Source organism: Atheta coriaria, unplaced genomic scaffold (assembly GCF_025399875.1).
Source record: "Atheta coriaria isolate IRGN ID8LTWV9N9 unplaced genomic scaffold, Caltech_Dcor_3.1 hic_scaffold_8_pilon, whole genome shotgun sequence".
In the NCBI taxonomy this organism is placed as follows: domain Eukaryota; kingdom Metazoa; phylum Arthropoda; class Insecta; order Coleoptera; family Staphylinidae; genus Dalotia; species Dalotia coriaria.
The window spans coordinates 5,422,518-5,443,958 of record NW_027045450.1 but is presented as its reverse complement, the minus strand read 5'-3'; the positions used below and the strand labels follow the sequence as shown (position 1 = coordinate 5,443,958).

The 21,441-nt window shown below is 34.0% G+C and overlaps 4 protein-coding genes across 9 annotated transcripts in view; all 4 read right to left on the bottom strand.

Moving 5' to 3' along the window:
* Window positions 1-21,441, bottom strand: part of LOC135797500 (xaa-Pro dipeptidase-like) — a 225,977-nt gene that overhangs the window by 21,560 nt on the left and 182,976 nt on the right. The window lies entirely within an intron of this gene.
* On the bottom strand, window positions 687-2,950 carry LOC135797082 (protein limb expression 1 homolog). Its single transcript, XM_065309268.1, has 3 exons — window positions 2,688-2,950; window positions 1,985-2,148; window positions 687-1,916 (listed from the first exon to the last, which is right to left on the bottom strand). Exons 1-3 carry the CDS (start codon window positions 2,764-2,766, stop codon window positions 1,353-1,355), a joined length of 807 nt encoding a protein of 268 aa, XP_065165340.1. The 5' UTR covers window positions 2,767-2,950; the 3' UTR covers window positions 687-1,352.
* On the bottom strand, window positions 3,535-14,693 carry LOC135797516 (protein rolling stone-like). 3 transcript variants are annotated; one of them, XM_065309915.1, is made up of 5 exons: window positions 14,231-14,693; window positions 5,066-5,154; window positions 4,584-4,947; window positions 4,125-4,308; window positions 3,535-4,062 (listed from the first exon to the last, which is right to left on the bottom strand). In XM_065309915.1, exons 1-5 carry the CDS (start codon window positions 14,241-14,243, stop codon window positions 3,825-3,827), a joined length of 888 nt encoding a protein of 295 aa, XP_065165987.1. In that variant the 5' UTR covers window positions 14,244-14,693; the 3' UTR covers window positions 3,535-3,824. The 3 variants fall into 3 exon arrangements, with proteins under 3 accessions (XP_065165987.1, XP_065165988.1, XP_065165989.1); XM_065309916.1 differs by lacking the exon at window positions 14,231-14,693 and adding an exon at window positions 9,772-10,150; XM_065309917.1 differs by lacking the exon at window positions 14,231-14,693 and adding an exon at window positions 6,061-6,310.
* LOC135796870 (uncharacterized) lies at window positions 18,414-21,014 on the bottom strand. Its single transcript, XM_065308962.1, has 4 exons — window positions 20,699-21,014; window positions 20,468-20,519; window positions 20,169-20,384; window positions 18,414-19,482 (listed from the first exon to the last, which is right to left on the bottom strand). Exons 1-4 carry the CDS (start codon window positions 20,763-20,765, stop codon window positions 18,984-18,986), a joined length of 834 nt encoding a protein of 277 aa, XP_065165034.1. The 5' UTR covers window positions 20,766-21,014; the 3' UTR covers window positions 18,414-18,983.

Genomic DNA, 21,441 nt, shown 5'->3' with positions numbered 1-21,441 from the left:
ATATTGAATTAATACTTTTAAGATATAAAATAATAAATTACATTAATATTTTAGCTATAAAATACAATTACAAGTACTATTTTGACGCGCAAAGAGTTTAAAAACTAAAAATGATTTTATTTACTTTTTAAAAAGACTGCTAGGTGTCGCTGCATGTACGGTTTCAGAATTATTTATAAAATATTAAAATAATAAGAATCAAATAAAAATCACCAAATAAATCAACGTAAAACAAAATATAAATATAATAACAATAATTAGATATATTTTATGTCTTGTTTTTAAAATAATTTAAAATTTAAAGCAAAAATATATTGTGCTCTGATTGGTGCTGACATCTGCAGCCGCATTTCGAAACTAACATTGACGGTTAATACAAAGTGACACACAAATATTTGTAACAACATAAATAATTAAATATTTAAACAATAGTACTTTAAAACACTATTATTAATAATGCCTTATGCCCAATTTTGATTCTAGACTTTATTTTCTTAGTTTTTACATGCATTTTAAATTTTATCAATATTTAAATCTTTACTGTGTGACACATTGTAAATATTTGAATTTCCTGCACACAAATCCTGCTGAAATGCCATTTTAAAACCTATATGCACACTGCTAAGTTAAAATTGCTATATTATCAACAGCTTAACAGTTAAAAGAAGAAAAAACACGCCACAGGAAATGTTTAAAGTGTTTTTTTATTAAATAATAGCGCATCACATGCGTACGTCAATAAATCAATCAAAAAAGTGTTATATACATAGCGATTAAAGTCTGTACACGCCGTTAAACTATCATACGAAGTAAGAAAGTAAAAAAAAAATCGAAATCGATATAATAAATTATGCAGCAATGCAGTAAATTAAACATCTATGAGATCGCTTCAAAAACAAAACGAACATTCGCTCGCACACACATCTATCATTCGCGTCGCGGACAATGCGTTGATTTAAGAATGGCCGACTTCCGACGACCCGCGTTCTTCCCATGACCCGAAGCGGGGCCGCGTGCAGCGAAGAAGAAGAAGAAGCGCGCGGCAGCCGGCGTTCGTCAAGCGGCAACAGCCAAGAATCAACAACGCAACAGCCGGCAGCGTGGCTGCTGTTTCGTCTGCACTTCTTTCTTCACCGGCGCAGCGCAAGCAGGCGCAGTAACGTGTTTCTTGCGTGCACGCTCTCGCTTTGTCTTTGTGGTGTCGCAAACGCTCAAAACTCCACGAACACACACACACCAACCACTTGCATTAGTTTCGTCGTGCAGTCTCACTTATCAGCTAAAGAAAAAAGAAATGCATTGTTTCTTCATTTGGCGCTGGTATCACACGAACCTCCAGGTCCACACTTCATTCAACTGACATTAAGCTGACTATGCGCAAGCACAAGAATGTCTTTCTTCTCCTTGGGGAATCTTAACTCCCTTCCAGCCAATCTAGCAGCTTCCAGTTCTCTTTCCGCTTGGGTGAGTTCCCTTCGCAGGGCTCCGGAAGTCTCCTGCTCACGGGCGATCCAATCCAGAGCCATCTGAGATCTCATGTCATCATCCAAAGCTCTGTTGGAGTAATGAGCTACAACCTCCTGTCGACTACATTGTCGTTCCCTCATGGCTTTTAAACTCCCATTCCAATGAAGCAGTTGGAAGACTGTCATCAACTCCTGGAACTCCAGCATTGTTCTTCCTTTGTTAGCTTCCAACATGAAGCGAAACGCGCCTATTCCCCGATTGGGATCACCTTCATCCGAAGTGTCTTCTGATGAAGTATTGGATGTGGATTTGAGGGTGGATCTTGCTTCACCTACGACTTTTTCAATGAAATCATCGGAGATACGTCGGGATGGATGCTCATTGAAGACGGAGTTCATCAACGCGATCTTGGCGGCACTCCGACGTGCCTCGGCCTTTGTGGGACAATTCTGGGAAGTCGTCAAAGACAAATATTAACTTTTGAAGAAGTATTTGAAGGAGAAATTAACATGGTTACCTGAAAACTCCCAAAACAGGAGCCGCCTGGTAGAGTAACATAGCAGACGTATGGTTGGGTGTTGGACGGTACGGATTCATAGATGACCAACGCACCATTGCGTAGATCCGCCCCGCGGGCTTGCTTCATCTGCCAGAACTCCTGCAGCGCTTCCACCACGTTGACTGGAAAATGCAAGACGACATATAAGAGCAAATCGCTTCTGGGAAGCGCATTTCGGGCAGAGACAAAGCATTGTGTGCTGATTAAAGGAGAGTTGACTCGCGGCGCGCCTTTTGCGTCCACGGTCGCGGAGCCAGTTTTTAAACGTTTTAATGGTCCCAGTTACAGTTCGAACCAAATTTATGCCGCGCTCGCGCGCGCACACACGACTTTTTGCTGTCTGGCTATGTCACGTCAGTGTTTCTGCACCGGGGCGTTCCTCCCACTGCCACCGCGCGAGCCTTTGACCGCTCGTCATCGATGGACAACTGGATGACTCGCAATGTCCACTTTTGCACGACAACGATTTTAATTCAGCCCGGCACACGGAAAAAAAACACGTTACACAAAGCGCGACATGCCCTGCGTGCGCGAGAGCAGTGGCACCGTGAGAACCAGCGCGCTCAAGACACCAACACACATGCATACATACAGTGTGTTCATGTATATGTGTTACACATCTATATAAATAACTCAAAAATGTGATATTTTGAATGGTTACCTCGATAGGACTCATCGTAGAGTTGTAACATTGGCGTGGTGGAAGGACACGTCCACTGCGGGTCAGGATAAACCATCATTGCGCGAATATGTGTCTTTAAGCACTTAAGTCACTAGATGCATCACTTTAGTAATCCAGAGCTTTGGCGACAGTCGCACACACACTTACTGCACTCACTCACTTAAGTCACTTGAGTGCGGGGCCTGCGAGCACCTCTCCACTCTCGAAGCTCCTCCGCACAACTCACACCTCCTGCTCCACGGGTCGCGGGCTGCGAACTGCCGCGGCGCGTTCGCAAATCGTAATGCGTTTCTCGTACTTGACCAACCAACGCAGACAGAGACGCCGCAGTAAAAGACAAAGATGAAATACTCTTCATGTGCGGTGGTCGCAGGTATGGTATACGCACAGGTAGACGCGCAGAAGCAGAGTAGTAGCCGTACTGGGCGAAGCGCCGGAACTTGACTCACTTGACTCAACTTAAGTCAAGTTAAGATCAAGATGCAACGCTACACAACATGCGAATTTCAACCATTTCTACTCAAATCTACTTCATCTTCAGAAAAACCTCTTAATCTTATCCTTATCCTAAATCAAGATTAGCGGCATTTATTTAATTTTTATTTTACTGGAGTAAGTAAGTGGAGTGAGCTTTGAACTTCACTAAAGAAAAAAACATTATGCACCTCGGGGGCAATCGACGGACTTCTCAAGAAGTCTCGAGAAATCGCCGGAAAGTTGACTCACAGGTCTCACCCACACACACACACGCACAGAATCTCTACCTGTGTGCATCCCAAAGGCCGAAATGCGAATCAATGAACCCTCGCCCGTCCGAAACTCTGAATTGTGATGTAACTCAACTACGACTTTATTAATCATTACTTAACGCTTATATAGGTCTCATTTCAAAAGTCAACAATCTATCACACTAGTTATCTTACTTATCTTATTTAGGTTCTAATGACTATGATGAACTTCAAGGAACTTTACAGACTTTTTATCACTCTCTTACGTAGTAGGGTAAAACTTGACTTGAATTGCTTTGGTTTTGCATAGTAGAATTAAAATGGTGTGTGGATATACTAGAGATTAATACTGATTATTGGACGGATAACCAAACGAAGCACTACGGGACTAGACTGTGTCGTTGGCTAGGCAGTTATTATCAAACCCACGGAATTGATCTTCAACGGGGATAGTGGCTTCGTCATCGGTGAGTTTTATACGTTTGGCGATGGCGAGGCGAAGGCGGTAGGCACCATAGGTCACAACATGGATGACCATCAAGAGGATACAGGCTCCGAAGCATACGAGGAGAGCTTGGCCGGGTTTACGCCAGTCTACAGGTGGGTAAATGTAGGGTTCATCAACTCTACGAAGAAATTTTAGGTTAAAATTAAGAAAAAATGATTTGAGGTTATATTTGAAATTTACCTTGATGTACCACCAGCTAGATAATAGAAGAAACTGAAGAGTGTGTAGACAAAACCGGATGTCACAGGTACGTAGAAGTGACCAAGACGAACCGGATGTGCAACCACTGACAATTCTATCACCATTGCGATGCTATTGGTGCAATGGACCAGGATGTTCAGATAATCAATCTCCATTTTATCAGCTGTGGAAGATTTTCATTAAAAACACTTTTAAACACTTTTAAACCCTTAAATAATAAGTATTTAGTGCGCTAAGTGACATTTTAACCACCCCGTGACTAAAGTTCAGATAATCAATCTCCATTTTATCAGCTGTGGAAATTTTTTCATTAAAAACACTTTTAAACCCTTAAATATTCAGTAACTAGTGCGCTTAGTAACACTTTAACCACCCCGTGACTAAAACCTGTGACTAAAGTGTTAAAACAGTTAAAAATAGAAAAAAATCATAACTTACGATTAAATATAACAATCCAATACAATAAAGTGATTGCAATCCCAAGGTCAACACTAATAGTGAAACAAAACCAGTAGATTTTATACAGGCGTACATTAGGCACAAGATCCGGATCAGAATTGAGTCCACCCCGTCGCATTTTCGCATATCTCGCCACCAGCATAATGGTACAAACCAATGCTTGCAATACACAACATGTGAATCCCCAGTTAGTCAGATAAATCAACCATTTCAGATGAAAAATATAAGGTTCATGCAGATTATCTGAATCTATCATGGATAAAATCCAAGCAATCACCAAATACGTCGTGATTACAACCCGATACGCCAGATAGAATGCATTCGGGTCTTTTTTCCTCTGCCACTGAAATGTAGAAAATGTTTTTTAGAGTCTGTGGTGGAATGCGTTTATTAACATCCACACAATGATTGATTTACAGTCGGCCGTAAAACGTTCAATTGCATTTGCAAATAGCACTCACCTGGCTGCGCGCAAAGATGGTGGGATCCTCGTGCTTGAAGCTCATAGACGAGATGTCCAATCGTTTCCTCCACAGCTCCAGCATTGTTCCTGCGCATAATGAGAAAGGCGTTATGAGTGTGCGCGTACGCGTTTGTTTTGTTTGCGGCCATAAACACAACAGGTTTGCGTCGAATCGATTCGCCGAACGCCGATTACTTTCGCGAGGTTAAGTTAGGTTAAGGTATTGACTTAACCTAGAAGTATAACATGCGCGTGTGCGTCTATTACGCTCAGCGCAACAATGCCCACGAAAGGGAATTACTGATGTTGATGTGGAGAGAAACTGGATGATGAATTGCTCGCTTACTACTCGTACGCATAATTGCTTTATTCTATCTCAATCAGCGTCGGGTGAGCAGATAGTCATTTGTCAAATTATCATACTTAAGTCAACAAATATGTCTACCGTGGGTTTGATACCAGAATCTAATTTAGTAATCAACGTGAGAATTTTTTTGATTTTTTTTTTGATGAAACTTTAAGTTTTGAGTGAGCAGTTTAAATTGCGTCGACATTCTTCCGCCTGGTCATATATCGATCTCGCGCGGAGCGGTCAGTGCCGGGGCCGGGCACTTTCTAGCTTTTACGAAATATTATATTAATCAATATAACTGGAGGCGCGCAGAGCGATGATCCACGGCGAGCGTTATAAAATTTTATTAGTTTCAAGACGGTTATATTAATTGTTTATTATTAATAACGGCAGTTTTCGGTGGCCCGGCCCCGAGAGCTGCTGGTTGTGGGAACCGCGCATAAATGTTCATATACAGGATGATTTTTTATTCGCCGGTAAAGGGTAAATATTCGGCCAGCAGGCATATTGCATAAAATTATATTCCACTTGGCGTGTAATTATAAATTATTGCAGGAAACGAATGGAAATATAATAACGGGTTTCCATTCGCTTGATATTTCACGAAATTAATTCTGAACATAACCTAGTATTATCATTACCTATGTTTTATTTTAATAGACGTAGATGTAGATGTAGGAATTGAGCACCAATACACCACACATCACTTTTTTATGTTTATGTAATTTTTGTTTTGTTTTATTTTTGCATTTAGGGTGTAAGAAAACGACTGACTGGGTCAGAGGCAGTGCGCGTTATGCGGCACACGCGGCCGGGTTGGTTACGTGGAGGTTTGCCGGGCGCCGCCACTCGCTTTTATTGTTTAATAATTAATAAGTGATAGTGTGTCGCTGTGTGGCAGTGAGTGCATGGGAAACGATCTTCAGGTCGCACGCGGTTCATCGGAAACCCGCGCCAGTGGTTCGTTTAAGGATCGTATGATTCTCAAAGTGATACATATGTTATTATTGACTTACTTACTTGTACATTAGTGACAAATTGAATTTTCCCTTATACCTACGAGTATAAGGTTCTATTTATATTGGTTAATTTAATTTAATTATTATAGATGAAAGGTTTGTTTATTACTTTGATAGGAATCAATTTAAGGGTTGTGTTGTGGTTGGGTAAGTGGTGCAGTGCAACTGTTTGGAAATGGGAATTGGAATGGGAATGAATGCCAGAATTCCTGGCATTGATTTTTCGCACAAGTCAAGTCAAGGCCCCACCGATTGGTAGATAAGGGAAAGTTATCGGAGGGAGGATTTATTTCCTCATCAAAAATAACAATTAAACGTAAATTGTGTTTTCAATTAATAAAGGTTTTTGTATAATGTAATAGTTTCTTTACTTTTACGCTTGAATGCTTTTGAGAGAAGAGTAGGAATGTGAAAAAGCGAAATTGTAACACGCGGTTTGGTTACCTATAGTTACCTGTGGTTACGCTGCGGTTTGTCACCTCGCGACATGCTCGAGGAGACAAACGACAAACGCGACCACGTTCATTAGCACCAAGCGTCAAACGCAACACCAAACCATGAAGCCACATCGTTGTTACTTAGTTAAACTATGTAAATATTCTTTTCACGCTGTTTTACTTCATTCTACAATTTTAACCTATTTTGAGAAAATACTATCACTATTTATGCATAGATGGCGTTAAATTAAAAATTTTCAGAGGTTACAGGTTATATTTTGTTTTGTACGTTAAATTATTAACTTTTATGCTTGAAATGCATTTATTATTACAATGTTATTCACGCGTTAAACATTTAATTATTAAATAAATACAAAATAGCAACATCTGTACAAAAAGTGGTAAAAAAAGTGAGGTAGGCAACACAACTAACACAATTATACACAAAATGCTTATTTTTTGCGTATAAATATGCTTTTAGCTTTGCTATTTCAATAAAATTAATTAATATAAAGCGTATTTTATATTCAATTCATTTTTTTGTGAATTTGCTTCAAAATGTTAATTTTTAAAAAAGAAATAAGAGAATATAGTTAACATTTCTTTGTATTTCGTTATATTTTTTACTTCTTGAGCTTGAAATGCACTTGTTTCCCAAGAAACCATTACCAGTAACAAATAAAAGCCAGGAGTCGTAAATTCGTTAATGAGATTTTGTCCGCAATTAGTCTCATTTACCACTCTCTTCTACCTCACTTAAATTTGCAATACACAATTACCTTAACTCACAACCTATTTGTGTTTAGTTAAGTACAGAGAACACACATAAAAATAAACAAGATAAGTTTATGATTTTGTCGGTTTAACTTTGAAGATTCCGGAGTAAATCCGGAAATATTAAAGCAACACTAAAATGTTTAAATTTAAGTGCAATAACTGTTTTTGGGTTTGGTTGTTGTTGCGTCTTGAAGTTGTGTACGAAATAAACGCTTTGATGTGTAAAGGTGCACGTTGTTTCCATAGAGGTGAAAAGCAATAACTATAAAGTTGTGGAGCGAATGACAAAAGAGGTAAACATTGGCCTCGTTGAATAATGAGAAGGAGCAAGTTTTAAAGCAAAAAGCAAGAACAATGAACTTAAATTTCATACAAAAGATATAGGTAGTAATATATAGACTTTTCGACGACCGTAAGTATAGATTAAAGTGTAAAGTACAGCGGAGAGTTAGTTACAACGTTTATAACTCAAGAATGGATGGACAGATTTTGATTATTTAGGATTTTTTGGGTTTGTCTTGGTTTAGAATAGAATATTAATTATTAAAATATTGAAAATTGTAATATACAGGGTGTTAAATAAGGGATGAAAGTTGATATGGTAATTTACTCATAGTTGTAGTTGAATAATTCAATCCCAGATGGCGTTAAAGTGCATTATTAGCATTTCTTATATCATTCTAGGTTATGAACAAGAAAATAAAAATTAATTACATTTTGATTAAAAACTACGTAAAAAAAATCGCAAAAATCGCAAAAATAAACAATTTTTCTATTTTTATTTGAATTTTCCTTGATATCTTGATAATGAAAATAAAATGTGAAATTTAAAACTGATCTCTATCGTATACGAGTATTTCTAATGTTAATTTTATAACTGGTCTAGTCAATGTAGAATAGTTTATAATACGTTTGGATTCTTGACGTATTACGAGCTGCCTCCGCGCTAATTTGCACCAACGTCTAGCGCAGATCTCGCTGTCTGCGGCTATATTACGGCCGTAATTATTACATTGGCAGGTTCGGTTCGCGGTGGTTTAACTCGGCAGGCATTCGCGACGTGGGCGGTTACACTCGAACGACGCTTCAACCTTCACGATTTTTAAGGTTTGATACATTCAAGAACGAAAAAGTAAAAACTCCCATCATATATTCGTATTCATGCATGAGTTTGATATCAATCGCGGAAGTTATAAGAAGTAAGAAAAGTTTTTTTGTTTGTTTATTATAGTTTTTAATTAATTATTCAAAAACTATTCATAATAATAGCAAAATTCTTTCGGGAATAGATTCAGAATTAAATTCTGCGTGTAAATAAACTAAAAATGTGTATTTTAGATTAATAATCAATAAATTATAAACGGTTTTGATTAGAATTTATGAAAAATGTTGTTATTTACGTAAATTTGATCGTAATTTTAAAGATAAAACTGTTTTTGATTAAATTATCATTCTAATAGGTCAAGAATTTAATAAACAATCTATTTCTGCTAAAATTTCATTAACATTCATATTTGTTTATTGTTTAATAAGTAATTAAAGTTCAACTACAAATTTTAGAAACGTAAATATTAGAGGTTGATATAGTGAGTAGTTATTTACGGATTACTTATTAACTATTTGCAATAAAAGTGTACCTTTTTCATAAATAGCTTTTTAATTAAATTCTACACATAACTCCCAACTGGGTATGCTAATAAAATTATTGCATAAAAAGTTATAAACAATTAAAGTTGAAAAATTAAAATTTCTCAAATTTTCACACAAATTTGTTTATAACTTTTGAATCCACAATGCTACCAACAAAATATTAAATATTTGAATAAATAATTTAATATCAAAGAGATTTTTAAAGAAATAATTTGAATTAATTAATAAATACTCAATTAATTAATTAAAAACTAAAAAACGCGACTCTAGGTTTAATATCCTATCATGAATTGTTTTTAAATCATTGTATTTTAATGTTGTATTTTAATATGAGTAGTTTATGAAAACCAAGTAAATTTATTACTTATTTCAGCATAAAACCGATTTGTTCCGTAATAAAATCAAATAGTTAATTCTCAGTACATGTTAGTAACTATTTAACCAGGTAAAGTAATAAATGTTAAGTCACCTCTTCTCTCGGTAAGTTTCTCTTTTTATTGCTGTTGCAATTTCGTTGTTTATTGCTGATCGCGTGCCACTTGCTCCACGTTCCCTGTTCCACTTCAAGACAACACAATAACTACCAAAAACATCTCACTATTTTCACTAGATTTTAATTTAATAAATAAAATACATTTACTATAATTTAATAAGATATATATTATATTTTTAGGACTTGGTGCACTTATTATTTATTGATTATTATTTTTATGATGTTTTACCCGCGTGTTAGAAGACTGTTTATTTAACTGTCTGTTGTCTCTGGTCTGTCAACGAGTAACAACACGACACACGCGTGTACTTTCGTGTTTCGTCCACGAATCACAAATTGCCAATCGCAATCGCAATCGCAGTGTTGTGTTTTTTATTATTTCAATTGCAATACCTATAGTTAGGTACAATTTATGGGCACGTATGTGTCAATTTATATAGTTCTAGTTCCCTTACAATCTGCAAACATATGTGAACACATTGTTTGTGTTAGTTTTTTGTTAATTACTCGAAAACTAATCAATATATTTAACTAATTCTTTCAGAAATTTATTTGTTATTTAATTGTGCATCAAATTATGTAAAAATTTTATTTTTAAAATTATTATTACACAAGATAGAGAGTAATTGGTATAACATTTATAAATTTTTGCAATGCGAACTTTTATTGTTTATAACTTTTTGTGTATTAATCTAGGATAAATAAATAAACGTTTATTAGTTGGAGAATTTAATTGGCAATATGTTTCCAAAGGAATCATACGCCTATCTCAATTACGTTTTAAGTAATTAATTAATAACTGAACCAATTGAACTACATATTTTTTACTACAAAGACAAAGCTTTAATCAATCGTTTTTATTAAATTACTCTTAAACTAATCAATTTATTTCCAAAATTCTTTCATAAATAAATTCCCTATTAAATTTTCTACCAAATATATTATTTTTGATTTATTACCATTTTTAAATCAGTAGTTATTGACTAATTAACCTCAACATTATATTTTTTACTACAACCAATTTTAATTGTTAATAACTTTTGTTGCATAAGTCAAAATAACATAATTTTACTCAAATAGATGCAAAATTTAATTCTTAATCTAATTCTAAAAGAATCAAGGAGTTTTCTTGAATAGTTTTTGCGTAATTAACAAATAACTGTGTCAAGACTATATATTTTGAAACATGCGACCACGATAGAATCACACCACCAATAAATGATCTTCAATTTCGTACCAAATGATTTTACGCATCAAAAAACACGCCATTTTTCAACTCCCGAAAACAATCAGTACTGATGTAATAGACGCTTATTAACTCACTAAATAATTGTTACCTTCATCTTCAATAAATTTATTGGTTGATTTGGGTCGTGGAAATGTACCATTACATCATTACGACACCAAAGAGTTAATAAGCAATTAATAACAGCGATAAATTTCATTAAAGAGCAATTAAACAGTTCAAACAAAAAATTCAAAATTATATTGAGTAGAGTGGTCAGTATAACTGTTAAAAGTTAAAAGGCATGTAATTGAATTATGATTCTGCAGAACGGTATGCTAATTGTAATTGGCGAAAACATTCTAGTTACGAAAACAATACATAATAGTATTTATTTCAGGTTTTCACCATTTCACGCGTTATCAGCGTGATAATTGCATGATAATTGAAAAGGTACGGTTGTAAATTTTATTTAATTATGAAAATAATTAGAAAATATTAAAGAAATACCATAAGGAAGTAAATAAATTACTTAGGCAACACAACCAACACGAACATTCACATAATCCCTACTAATATTATAAATGCGAAAGTCCTGATGTTTGTTACACTGTCACGCAAAAACTACTTAACCGATCATCATAAAAATTTGTACACATATTCTTAGTGGTCCCCGAATGGTTATAGGCTACTTTTTATTTAATAAAAAAATTATTTTTTAAATAAAATAAAGAAATTGTTTAGCCAATAATACCTCTGCATCTGGCTATTTGAGTACTTTAACGCCATCTAGCATTCCAGCAATGAAGCTCAAACCTAAGTACTATAGTACCATCACACTGTATTATCACACTGTATTACCGACAGCTACGTCAACATCAAATCCAATTGACTACACTATGGAGACTGTACACTATACTTCCATAGACTATACTTTCAGCCATTTTAATCTTCCCGCCATTCTACTTCATTGTTACTTCTTCTGTGACTACAGACGCGTAGGGAATCAACTACATTATTTTAGATATTCGTGAGCGAAGCCGCGGGTTAAAGCTAGTGTATAATATTTTGCATATCAAATGATTGTAACAAAATTGATAATAGACAAGTTGTAAAAAGTATGGTTATGTAGTTGGTTTGCTCTTTAAGGACGCAAAATTAATAGTTTTATACGTTTTTTGATTTTTAGCGAAAGTTTTAGTTTAAACTTTACAAAATACAAAACAACTAGTTAAAAATCAAGTTGAACGAGGTTAAATAGGGTTAAAATTAAAATTAAAACTGACAGATTCCTAACCTAATCTTTCAGCTAATATTATGTAAACAAATTCAATGTTATATGTAAGATTCGCGCAACTTGTGACTTATTTATTTATTTATTTATTTTAATTAAGAATGGCATGTTCCAAGAATTTGTTATCAGTAAGCAAAATTAAAATTAGCAATGTAAATACTGCTAAATATTGCAACATATATATAATTTTCAACATAACAAAATGTGAAAAACCGCTATAAATATTAATAGCACAAAATATTCTGTTTACCATTTTTTAAATAATTATTATATTTTTGTATTCTAATAATTCAATATTCCAATATTTTTGTATACATGTAATGCAGAATAAATCAATATTCAATTAGCAATTACCAAGAATATAATATGACATTGAATATTTAACAGATTAACCGATTAATACTTGGCAATGAATGATAGTGCATTATGAATATCGTGCATATTGTGAATAGTGTCTTATCTATTCAATTCGATTGCAACGAATCACTAATTACTAATTAATAATTACTAATAGTGTGGTATGTGTAGGCTATATTATGATATTATAATTTAGTATTTATAGAAGTGCGTGAATGTGTATTTGATGTGTTTGAATACACGTGATTAATGTGTGTTTTAGATTTTATCGCAATACTCAAATGGGAGCGGAAACGATGGAAATATAGAAATGGAAATAAATATTAGTTTGATAAGCAAACAATAATTATTACTGGTTTATCCAGTGATGATACCATGATATTAAAATAGTGCATATTATCATTTGATAAGTATCTATAAAAATGGTATAAAAGCCAATGTAAGTATGTTTGTTTTCTTTTCACGCCTACAATACGCAACAGATTTTGATGCATTTTGGTTTGGAGTTAGATAATATCATAGAGAAAAACATAGACTACTTTTGGTTGTAAATATAAAACCATAAAATACTAAAATTTGTTATTAAAGTTTATATACAGAATATAGAGAACTAGCTTTAACCCGCGTCAGTAGTCACAGAAAAAGTAACAATGAAGTAGAATGGCGGGAAGTTTAAAATGGCTGAAAGTATAGTCTATGGAAGTATAGTGTACAGTCTCCATAGTGTAGTCAATTGGATTTGATGTTGACGTAGCTGTCGGTAATACAGTGTGATAATACAGTGTGATGGTACTATAGTACTTAGGTTTGAGCTTCATTGCTGGAATGCTAGATGGCGTTAAAGTAGTCAAATAGCCAGATGCAGAGGTATTATTGGCTAAACAATTACTTTATTTTATTTGAAAAATAATTATTTTTATTAAATAAAAAGTAGCCTATAACCATTCGGGGACCACTAAGAATATGTGTACAAATTTTCATGATGATCGGTTAAGTAGTTTTTGCGTGAAAGTGTAACAAACATCAGGACTTTCGCATTTATAATATTAGTAGGGATAAACTATAGTGATAGTTATGTAATTTGAACCTAGATGGCGCTAAAAAACACATATTCATTAAATTTGTTGTATTTATCAATATTTGTGCATTAAACAATAAAATAAAATATATCCTGTTACTTCATTGACATTTTTAACCTCCAACTTAATTTAGGTTATGTTTACACTGCACTACACAAGCGCCATCTGGTAAAAGTTGCCCATACACATTATTTAGTCATATTTCATGTTTAAATACATTTAAACAGGTGTTTGACGAATTAAATTTATGTTTTATAATAAATAATTCAACAATAAACTATAAATTAAATATAATTATAATGCATAAATAATCATTATTCATGCTTTTAACAAAAAGAAAATAAGAAAAAAACTTCTTCACACTTCATCAACATAAATATCACCCAGATGCGCAAAGCAACTTTCTCTCAATTCAATAATAACAATCACCCATTAATAATAATAATAATAATAATAAATAATAATAAATAATACACTTACGTATTTTTAACATGTTGTCCTCACTTAATTGTTAATCTTAAAATTGTCCCAAATATTCCAGCACAAATATTACGTTATTACACTACGTGGTTTAATTGATATTTCATGTATTTCAGTACGCAATTAAGATTAATACTTGATTTATTACCGTAGCGCTATATTTATACGGTGCTTCGATGGGTATCGCCGGCGCCGCGTGGCAATCCCAATCGAGATAGTGATCACAATTGGCAATTCAAATTGGGAATTGAACTGGTATTACTATTCACTATATTCACCTAGGCGGCATTTGCGTGTAGCGAAATAGCATCGTAATCGTAACCACCAACAATCTAGTAGCTATTAAGCTTTTGCTATTCAACGAATCAACGGTATCATTCAAGCCGGGCGCGAAACGGCGACTGTAAAGATAACAAATTAAAAACGCGAATTTAAATAAAAAACGCGAGGTGCGTTGACACGACGTTTAACATATAACTTTGACTTTTGCATAACCGAGTTTATATTATGTTGTAATTTAAATTTAAATGTTGTTTAAATTTTAAATATTTTAACATTTATAGATTTTATCAGTTAAAGTTTGTTATACTATTGAAAGTGTAATATTTATTTCGTTATTGTTTTTGTCGGTGTTTTAACACGGCAACACAAGTTTTTATGGTTTTTTTGTTTTATTTTTGGTTTAATAAAGTCTCGTTCACTTTTGTTGGCGATACTCGTATCAATGAAACTGATAGATAGACTGAGAGATAGAATATACACTTGTTACTTGAGAATTGTGTACATGTGGTTTAGTGCAGGTTGGCTTTTGGTTAATACCACAATCGTGACGGTGCTAAATGTTATGTATTTTGTGTATATAGTTATGACTACCTTATTAGTTGCCCGAAATAATACATTTTCAAATACATTTCATTAGTCGTAGTATTTTCTAGTTTTATTAAATTTAACACGTTGGTTGGAGTAAGTTTTATCTTTTTTTGCTAAATACCTGTTTATTTGTTTATAAAACAGTTTTATTGCAACATATTTTTGTTGATGTTTGATGTAGAATCTTGCTACATATTGTAATCTCTAAGAATGATAATTATATTGCAAATATTTGAATAATTTATTGTAAACTAGATTTTTTAGGTCATGAACAACTGTAAAGTGATCATTTTTGGTTTTTCATTAATTACTTAAAACCTAATCAACTTATATGAATAATTTCTTCAGGAATCTGTTATATATTATAGCTAGCTTTAACCCTTGGCTTCGCTCGCGAATATCTAAAATAATGAAGATGCTTCCGTACGCGTCTGTAGTCACAGAAGAAGTAACAATGAAGTAGAATGGCGGGAAGTTTAAAATGGCTGAAAGTATAGTCTATGGAAGTATAGTGTACAGTCTCCATAGTGTAGTCAATTGGATTTGATGTTGACGTAGCTGTCGGTAATACAGTGTGATAATACAGTGTGATGGTACTAGAGTACTTAGGTTTGAGCTTCATTGCTGGAATGCTAGATGGCGTTAAAGTAGTCAAATAGCCAGATGCAGAGGTATTATTGGCTAAACAATTTCTTTATTTTATTTAAAAATTTTTTTAATAAAAGTAGCCTATAACCATTCGGGGACCACTAAGAATATGTGTACAAATTTTCATGATGATCGGTTAAGTAGTTTTTGCGTGAAAGTGTAACAAACATCAGGACTTTCGCATTTATAATATTAGTAGGGATTCCAAATTATAATTCTTGATAAGTATTTAAATAATAATTTTATAAACAACTTTTTTTGGTTGTTAAACCTGGAATTGAACTAAATATTCCGTTTTCTAAGATTTATAATTATAACTCAATTAATTTAAGAGTTATTCATTAAAAACTAGAATTTTTGGGTCATGAACAACTACATTGTGATCATTTTGTTCTGTATTAATCTAAAATCAACTTAAAATAATTTTTTGTTAGAAATCTATTCAATATTAAATCAGATTTTTCGATAAAAGTGACATTTGACAATTTTTCCTCAAAAGTCAACTCAATGTTATTTAATGATAATATTCTATATAGTATTTTTTATAAATGAAGAATTTAATCATTTCTATACCGTAAATATTTGCTTTATATTCGATTTCATTCTGTTAATGTATTTCTATTTTTGTGTCGTGTAAGGTAGTCGCGACTATGTCTTCACTTAGTGTTTGCTGATACACTCAGCCAGTGTGTTAGATAAATAGATTAACGTCGGGAGATTATGACGATACAATGATTCTGATATCTCCCATTATCATTATAATACGCTCATGTAATGTGCATTGTACATTCGGCCTTGAGACAGCTTATAATGTGATTTTGATTTGCATTTCGAAAAGGTTCAAAAATACAACCGACACTAAACTATTGGATAATATGTCGTGATCAAATGCAATTAAATGCAATGCAATTAAAATGGAGACTTTATGCTATTAATCTGGAAACAAACAAGTTAACCACGTGATAAATAAATAAGAAATGGTAGAAATATAAGAAAAATAGTAGAAAAACGTTAAAAATGTGAAAAAATAGCGAAAATATATAAAATATTTTACCAATAGAAATGATTAAGTACTATTCCGTAGCATAAAACTAACCTCACATTATCAACACGTTAGAATCACATTACTTATTGTATAAATTTGGTTATCTAATGGGGAAATCACGCAATATTTTATATTACCCAAAACAGTGTTGCCTTTTTTAGATAAATGTTGAGGTTATGTTTAATGAAATTCCACCAATTGGAAACAAGAGAATAACTTAAAACCTCAATGAAATTACAGCTGAGAAATTTACTCCTCCATCTTGGTCTTTAGATAACCTCATTTTCCTTTGTAGACTTCTAAAATAGAGCAAATTAATTACATTTATCACAAATAATACAATTTTAGATAACTTACAGCGTTGATAAAAAAAACCCAAAGTAGTTAAACACTCTAGATGCATTGCTAACAAGAAAAATTGTGTGTACATAACTACATAACCTATTCTAAAGTCTATTAACCTCACTTTGAAGGACTTTTAAACAAATATACTAAACTAAAACAAAGATAATACAATATATATTACTACTACTACTTGCTACCAATTTGACCGTTGGCTTTTAACTCAAAAATCCCTTTTCTTTTACTTTTGGACTTTTTGTGCGTTTACCTATACCTGCGGATCGTAAACCAAGCGTACACCGTTATAATTGCAATCGATGGCCGCTGCTCGCCGGCATCTCCGGCGTCTCGCTCGTCTGGTACCCTGGCAGAAAGCAATTAGTTTTCAAATTTAATGCACATGCAAATCAAACCGCATCCGCGTGCGCTCGCCTCGCACGCCGCTCGAAAACAATCCCGGCGCGCGCGCACGGTCGTAAAACGCGTTTATAAATATGGCATATTTACGCCATGAATATTGGATATTTCCAGTGGGGCTCAAGCACGTCTAGGAATTCGCAAACAATCAAACATAAATACTCGTTGAGTGTGCATACTCATGCGCATGGTTTCTAATTATCGCGCTGCGACTCCGAAGTTATACTTAAACATCTTTTAAAAGCATTTAGGAAGAATCTAAGCATAAATGACTGCTATAATCATTAAATTCATGATTAATCAAAACAAATTGATCAATAATTAAATTATTTGATCGTAGATTAGTTTAGAAGCAGTTATAAAAGATTTTAATTGAATTTAATGCAATAAAATTAAGAATTTTGAGGTTATGGTGCAAAGAATTAACCTAAATTAGTGTTTTTACTTGTTATAACCTCTTAAGTAACAAATAATACTTAATTCTTGCAAAAATTCATGAAATTTGTCATGTTTTTCTTCATTTTTTAAGAATCACAGCCAATTTTAACCTTATTTCTCTCAAATTTTGCTCAAACTTCTAATTATGATCAAATTCATCACTATTAGACAAATAACTTCAAAATTGACTTAAAACAACTTAAATTAATACTTTTTAAGCTTTGATTCAACTATTTCCAACCATTTTGTTGCAATGGAAAGAAATTTAACCTCAAATAACATTTTCATGATAAAACCCAATAAAAACTTATTAAAATGTCTTAAAACTACTAAAACATAAAGCAAAGTCTCCATCTTTCTTAATTTCTTGCAATAAACAACAAGTTTTCTTAAATAATTAGCTGTACGGTTAAGAAAACTCCATTTTATATCGTAGTTTGTAATATACCAGACCTGTTCGCATACAATCGGTGCGCGCAAGCCGCCAACGAAATTCATCATACGCATTAATAATATAATCATCAATAATAATCAATATCACCACAATAATAATAATATAAAATAGAAAATTCGTCTCTCTCTCACCGCCACGATCAAATCCATGGCGCTCCTGGCATTCAAGTGTAAAACACGTAAAAAATGTTGATATATAACAATAAACAAATGCGTTGTTACATTCCTAAATAGTACATTAGTTATCAGTAGTAAGTCGTATCCCTAATTGCAGTTGTACCAGTTATAAACCATTTTTAAAAAACCGTATTCGTTACATTTTAGTATAAGAGGATCTTACCTATTGCACAAATATTTCTGTTACAAGTTATATCCATACAGTGCTACAAACTACAACCAGTCGTATACCATGTAAGGCTATAGTTGATTTTAAAAAATATAACAATAAACCATAGATTATGTGTGTGTGTGAATAAACATTATCCTATTGCTTTAGTTGCCGCCATCTGGTGTTAAACAAACGCGTTTTCATGTTTATGCTTACATAACCTGCAAAATTTGACTCGCTTCAAAAGCGGTGCCGGGCAGGAGAATCACCGGACTGGACACGTGGCCGGCTTCCACACAAACCATGTTTGGGTATTCATCATCGCCGAAATCGCCCATGTCCTTGGCTTTTTCAACCCATGGGTTCCAGACGACAGTGTCGGGGAAGTTGTACTTCTGTATGCGCATCTTACGCCCGGATACTACGTTGGTTATGATGTGTTCGTGTGGGGTGTTTTGATACACGCGGTCGGTCCATTCGCCGATTGTCACGACGTCGCGGCCGTCTTGATAGATAGCGCCATCGCGCGTCTTGTCGATGAACGTGCAGCCGTGTAGGCCGGTGATTTGACATCTGCGGACGTCCGGAACTTTGAAGTAAGTGTGGAGAAGCATGTTGAAACTGAATGTTAGGTCCTTGCTTGGGTTGTATATGGCTATGTTAAAGTGGAGTTCTTTTTCTCGGAGGATTAGTCTATATGTTAGACGGAATCTGCAAAAAATAAAATTTTTATATGAAAAATTCATTCAAATGTTTTAAAATCGATTTAAAATGTTTTTTTTTTGTTTAAAAATACATCTTTATGTAAATAAATATTAATAATGTTAATATTTAAGTCGATTTAACTTGTAAATCAACTTTTGTTGATTTTTTTTGACAGTTTTTTAACGATTACAACTAAACTAATTGCAATAAATGTTTAATTTTTGGTGTGGTGATAAATTTTATAAAGATATACTTTAAAAAGCAAACAGTGATCTTCTAAGTCATTTAGTTTAAAAGTTTTAAACTAATTCATAAAAAAATCATTAGATTTTGACAGTTTTTTCGCGAAAAAAACCAAAATTATTAATAAAATTATCTTATTTTGCTCTCACTAATAAACAATTCAATTCTGCACTAAATAAAAAAAGAATCAACCTTCTATCTCGTTTAGTTTCCGAGTTATAGAAGTTTTCCACTGTTTTACAGATTTTTTTCCAACATTCTAACAAAAAAAAAAACTATATTATTTTGAATAATTCAATATTTACAGCAACTAGCAGTTCAAAATTTACATTATCTGCAATAAATATCCTAATTCTCAATTTCCTGTAACTGCAACTCACAAAACCTTAGCTATGCATGTAAAAAACCTCATTTTACGCCCGTTTAATGACAGTTATAAAGCGACTTACGAGTAATTCCACATTGACCTTGTGTAGTCGCTCTCCATCAGCGAGAACACCGCCTCAACATCGCCGCTTGGCATGCGTTCAGGGGCCTTTTCAATATTCCAGCGCACCAGCCGGGCAAACCCGTGCTGGGGCCCGAATGTCCATGCTCCAAATTGTGGAAAAACAAATGGAATACCACCTCTAATGGCTTTCTTTCCATCAAAAACAGCTTGTTTACTATTGAAAATATAAATAAATAAGTTTTATGTTAATATTTAAACAATTTAAAGTTTTAATATGTTATTGGAACACTGACATACCTCACAAAGAGCTGTTCTTGATTGTTGACCCTCCAGGAAACAACGGTAGCACCTAAAAAGTGGCACCAAATAAAACCATAAGTAAAAAATCGCCCAGTGAAAATTATAAACAAAAAATTTGAGGTTATGCGAAAGTTTTTTTGCGTGTTTTTGCAGTAATTACGTGACGACGTGTTATGCAACTTTACAGATAAGAAGATGGGTTTATTTCGGCAGGAATGCAATGCTTACCGTGTAGATTGATCGTGCAGGTCGTGTTGTTACCGCGATCTAAGACTACAACGCTGGTGGCGGCCATCGTAGACTCGCGCGATCGTCGTTTGTTTCGGTGTAACCGCTACCTGCGTCACCTGTGTGCTGTGTGCGGGGTCCCTCTATCGGATTGAAGTTCTCCCAGTTCAAAAAAAGCGCCGCCGCTTGGTTGATCGGTTTGAATGAACGTCTGACCTCGATGCGTGTTGATTGCTGGCCCGTTCGCTTGCTGGACGGATTACGTCTGAGGCGAGCTGTGGCGCGCCAGGACAATGGACGCGACCAGTTTTTCACGATTCACGCCAGCGGCCAGCGGCAAAAAACATTCTCGACTTCGCGCGTTCATAAAAACACGTTTGCGAGCGACATCTGTGTCGTCATGGCAGCGCAAAATCGATAGCGTGCATATCACGGGGACTTCCAGCTATAAAAAAGCGTTTTATGTTACGTAGACTTTTATTGCCGCATTAAACTACTAATTAGTCACGTGTGCACGCTATGTATTTATGTAATTATTGGGTATGCAGGTAATTACTGATCTAAGACGGAAATATCATTTCAAATGTGGGACTTTGAACATCGTGCAAAGTCGGTGTTATTGCATAGTATCTTAAATCGCCTGCAGGGGGCCATAGTAATATTGAAGTAAATTTAAATATTTTGTTACAGAATTATCTAAAACCTTCTTATTTTACACAAAAATTAACTTAAAAGATTTACTT

Coding starts and splice junctions, on each gene's coding strand:
- LOC135797082 (XM_065309268.1), bottom strand. CDS start 2,766: ATGATGGTTTATCCTGACCCGCAGTGGACGTGTCCTTCCACCACGCCA. Junction 2,149..2,687: donor CTACGATGAGTCCTATCGAG/GTAACCATTCAA, acceptor TGCATTTTCCAG/TCAACGTGGTGGAAGCGCTG. Junction 1,917..1,984: donor CCTGTTTTGGGAGTTTTCAG/GTAACCATGTTA, acceptor ACGACTTCCCAG/AATTGTCCCACAAAGGCCGA.
- LOC135797516 (XM_065309915.1), bottom strand. Junction 4,948..5,065: donor CCATCTTTGCGCGCAGCCAG/GTGAGTGCTATT, acceptor TCTACATTTCAG/TGGCAGAGGAAAAAAGACCC. Junction 4,063..4,124: donor CTAGCTGGTGGTACATCAAG/GTAAATTTCAAA, acceptor ATTTCTTCGTAG/AGTTGATGAACCCTACATTT.
- LOC135796870 (XM_065308962.1), bottom strand. CDS start 20,765: ATGGCCGCCACCAGCGTTGTAGTCTTAGATCGCGGTAACAACACGACC. Junction 20,520..20,698: donor CTGCACGATCAATCTACACG/GTAAGCATTGCA, acceptor GCCACTTTTTAG/GTGCTACCGTTGTTTCCTGG. Junction 19,483..20,168: donor AGGTCAATGTGGAATTACTC/GTAAGTCGCTTT, acceptor TATTTTTTGCAG/ATTCCGTCTAACATATAGAC.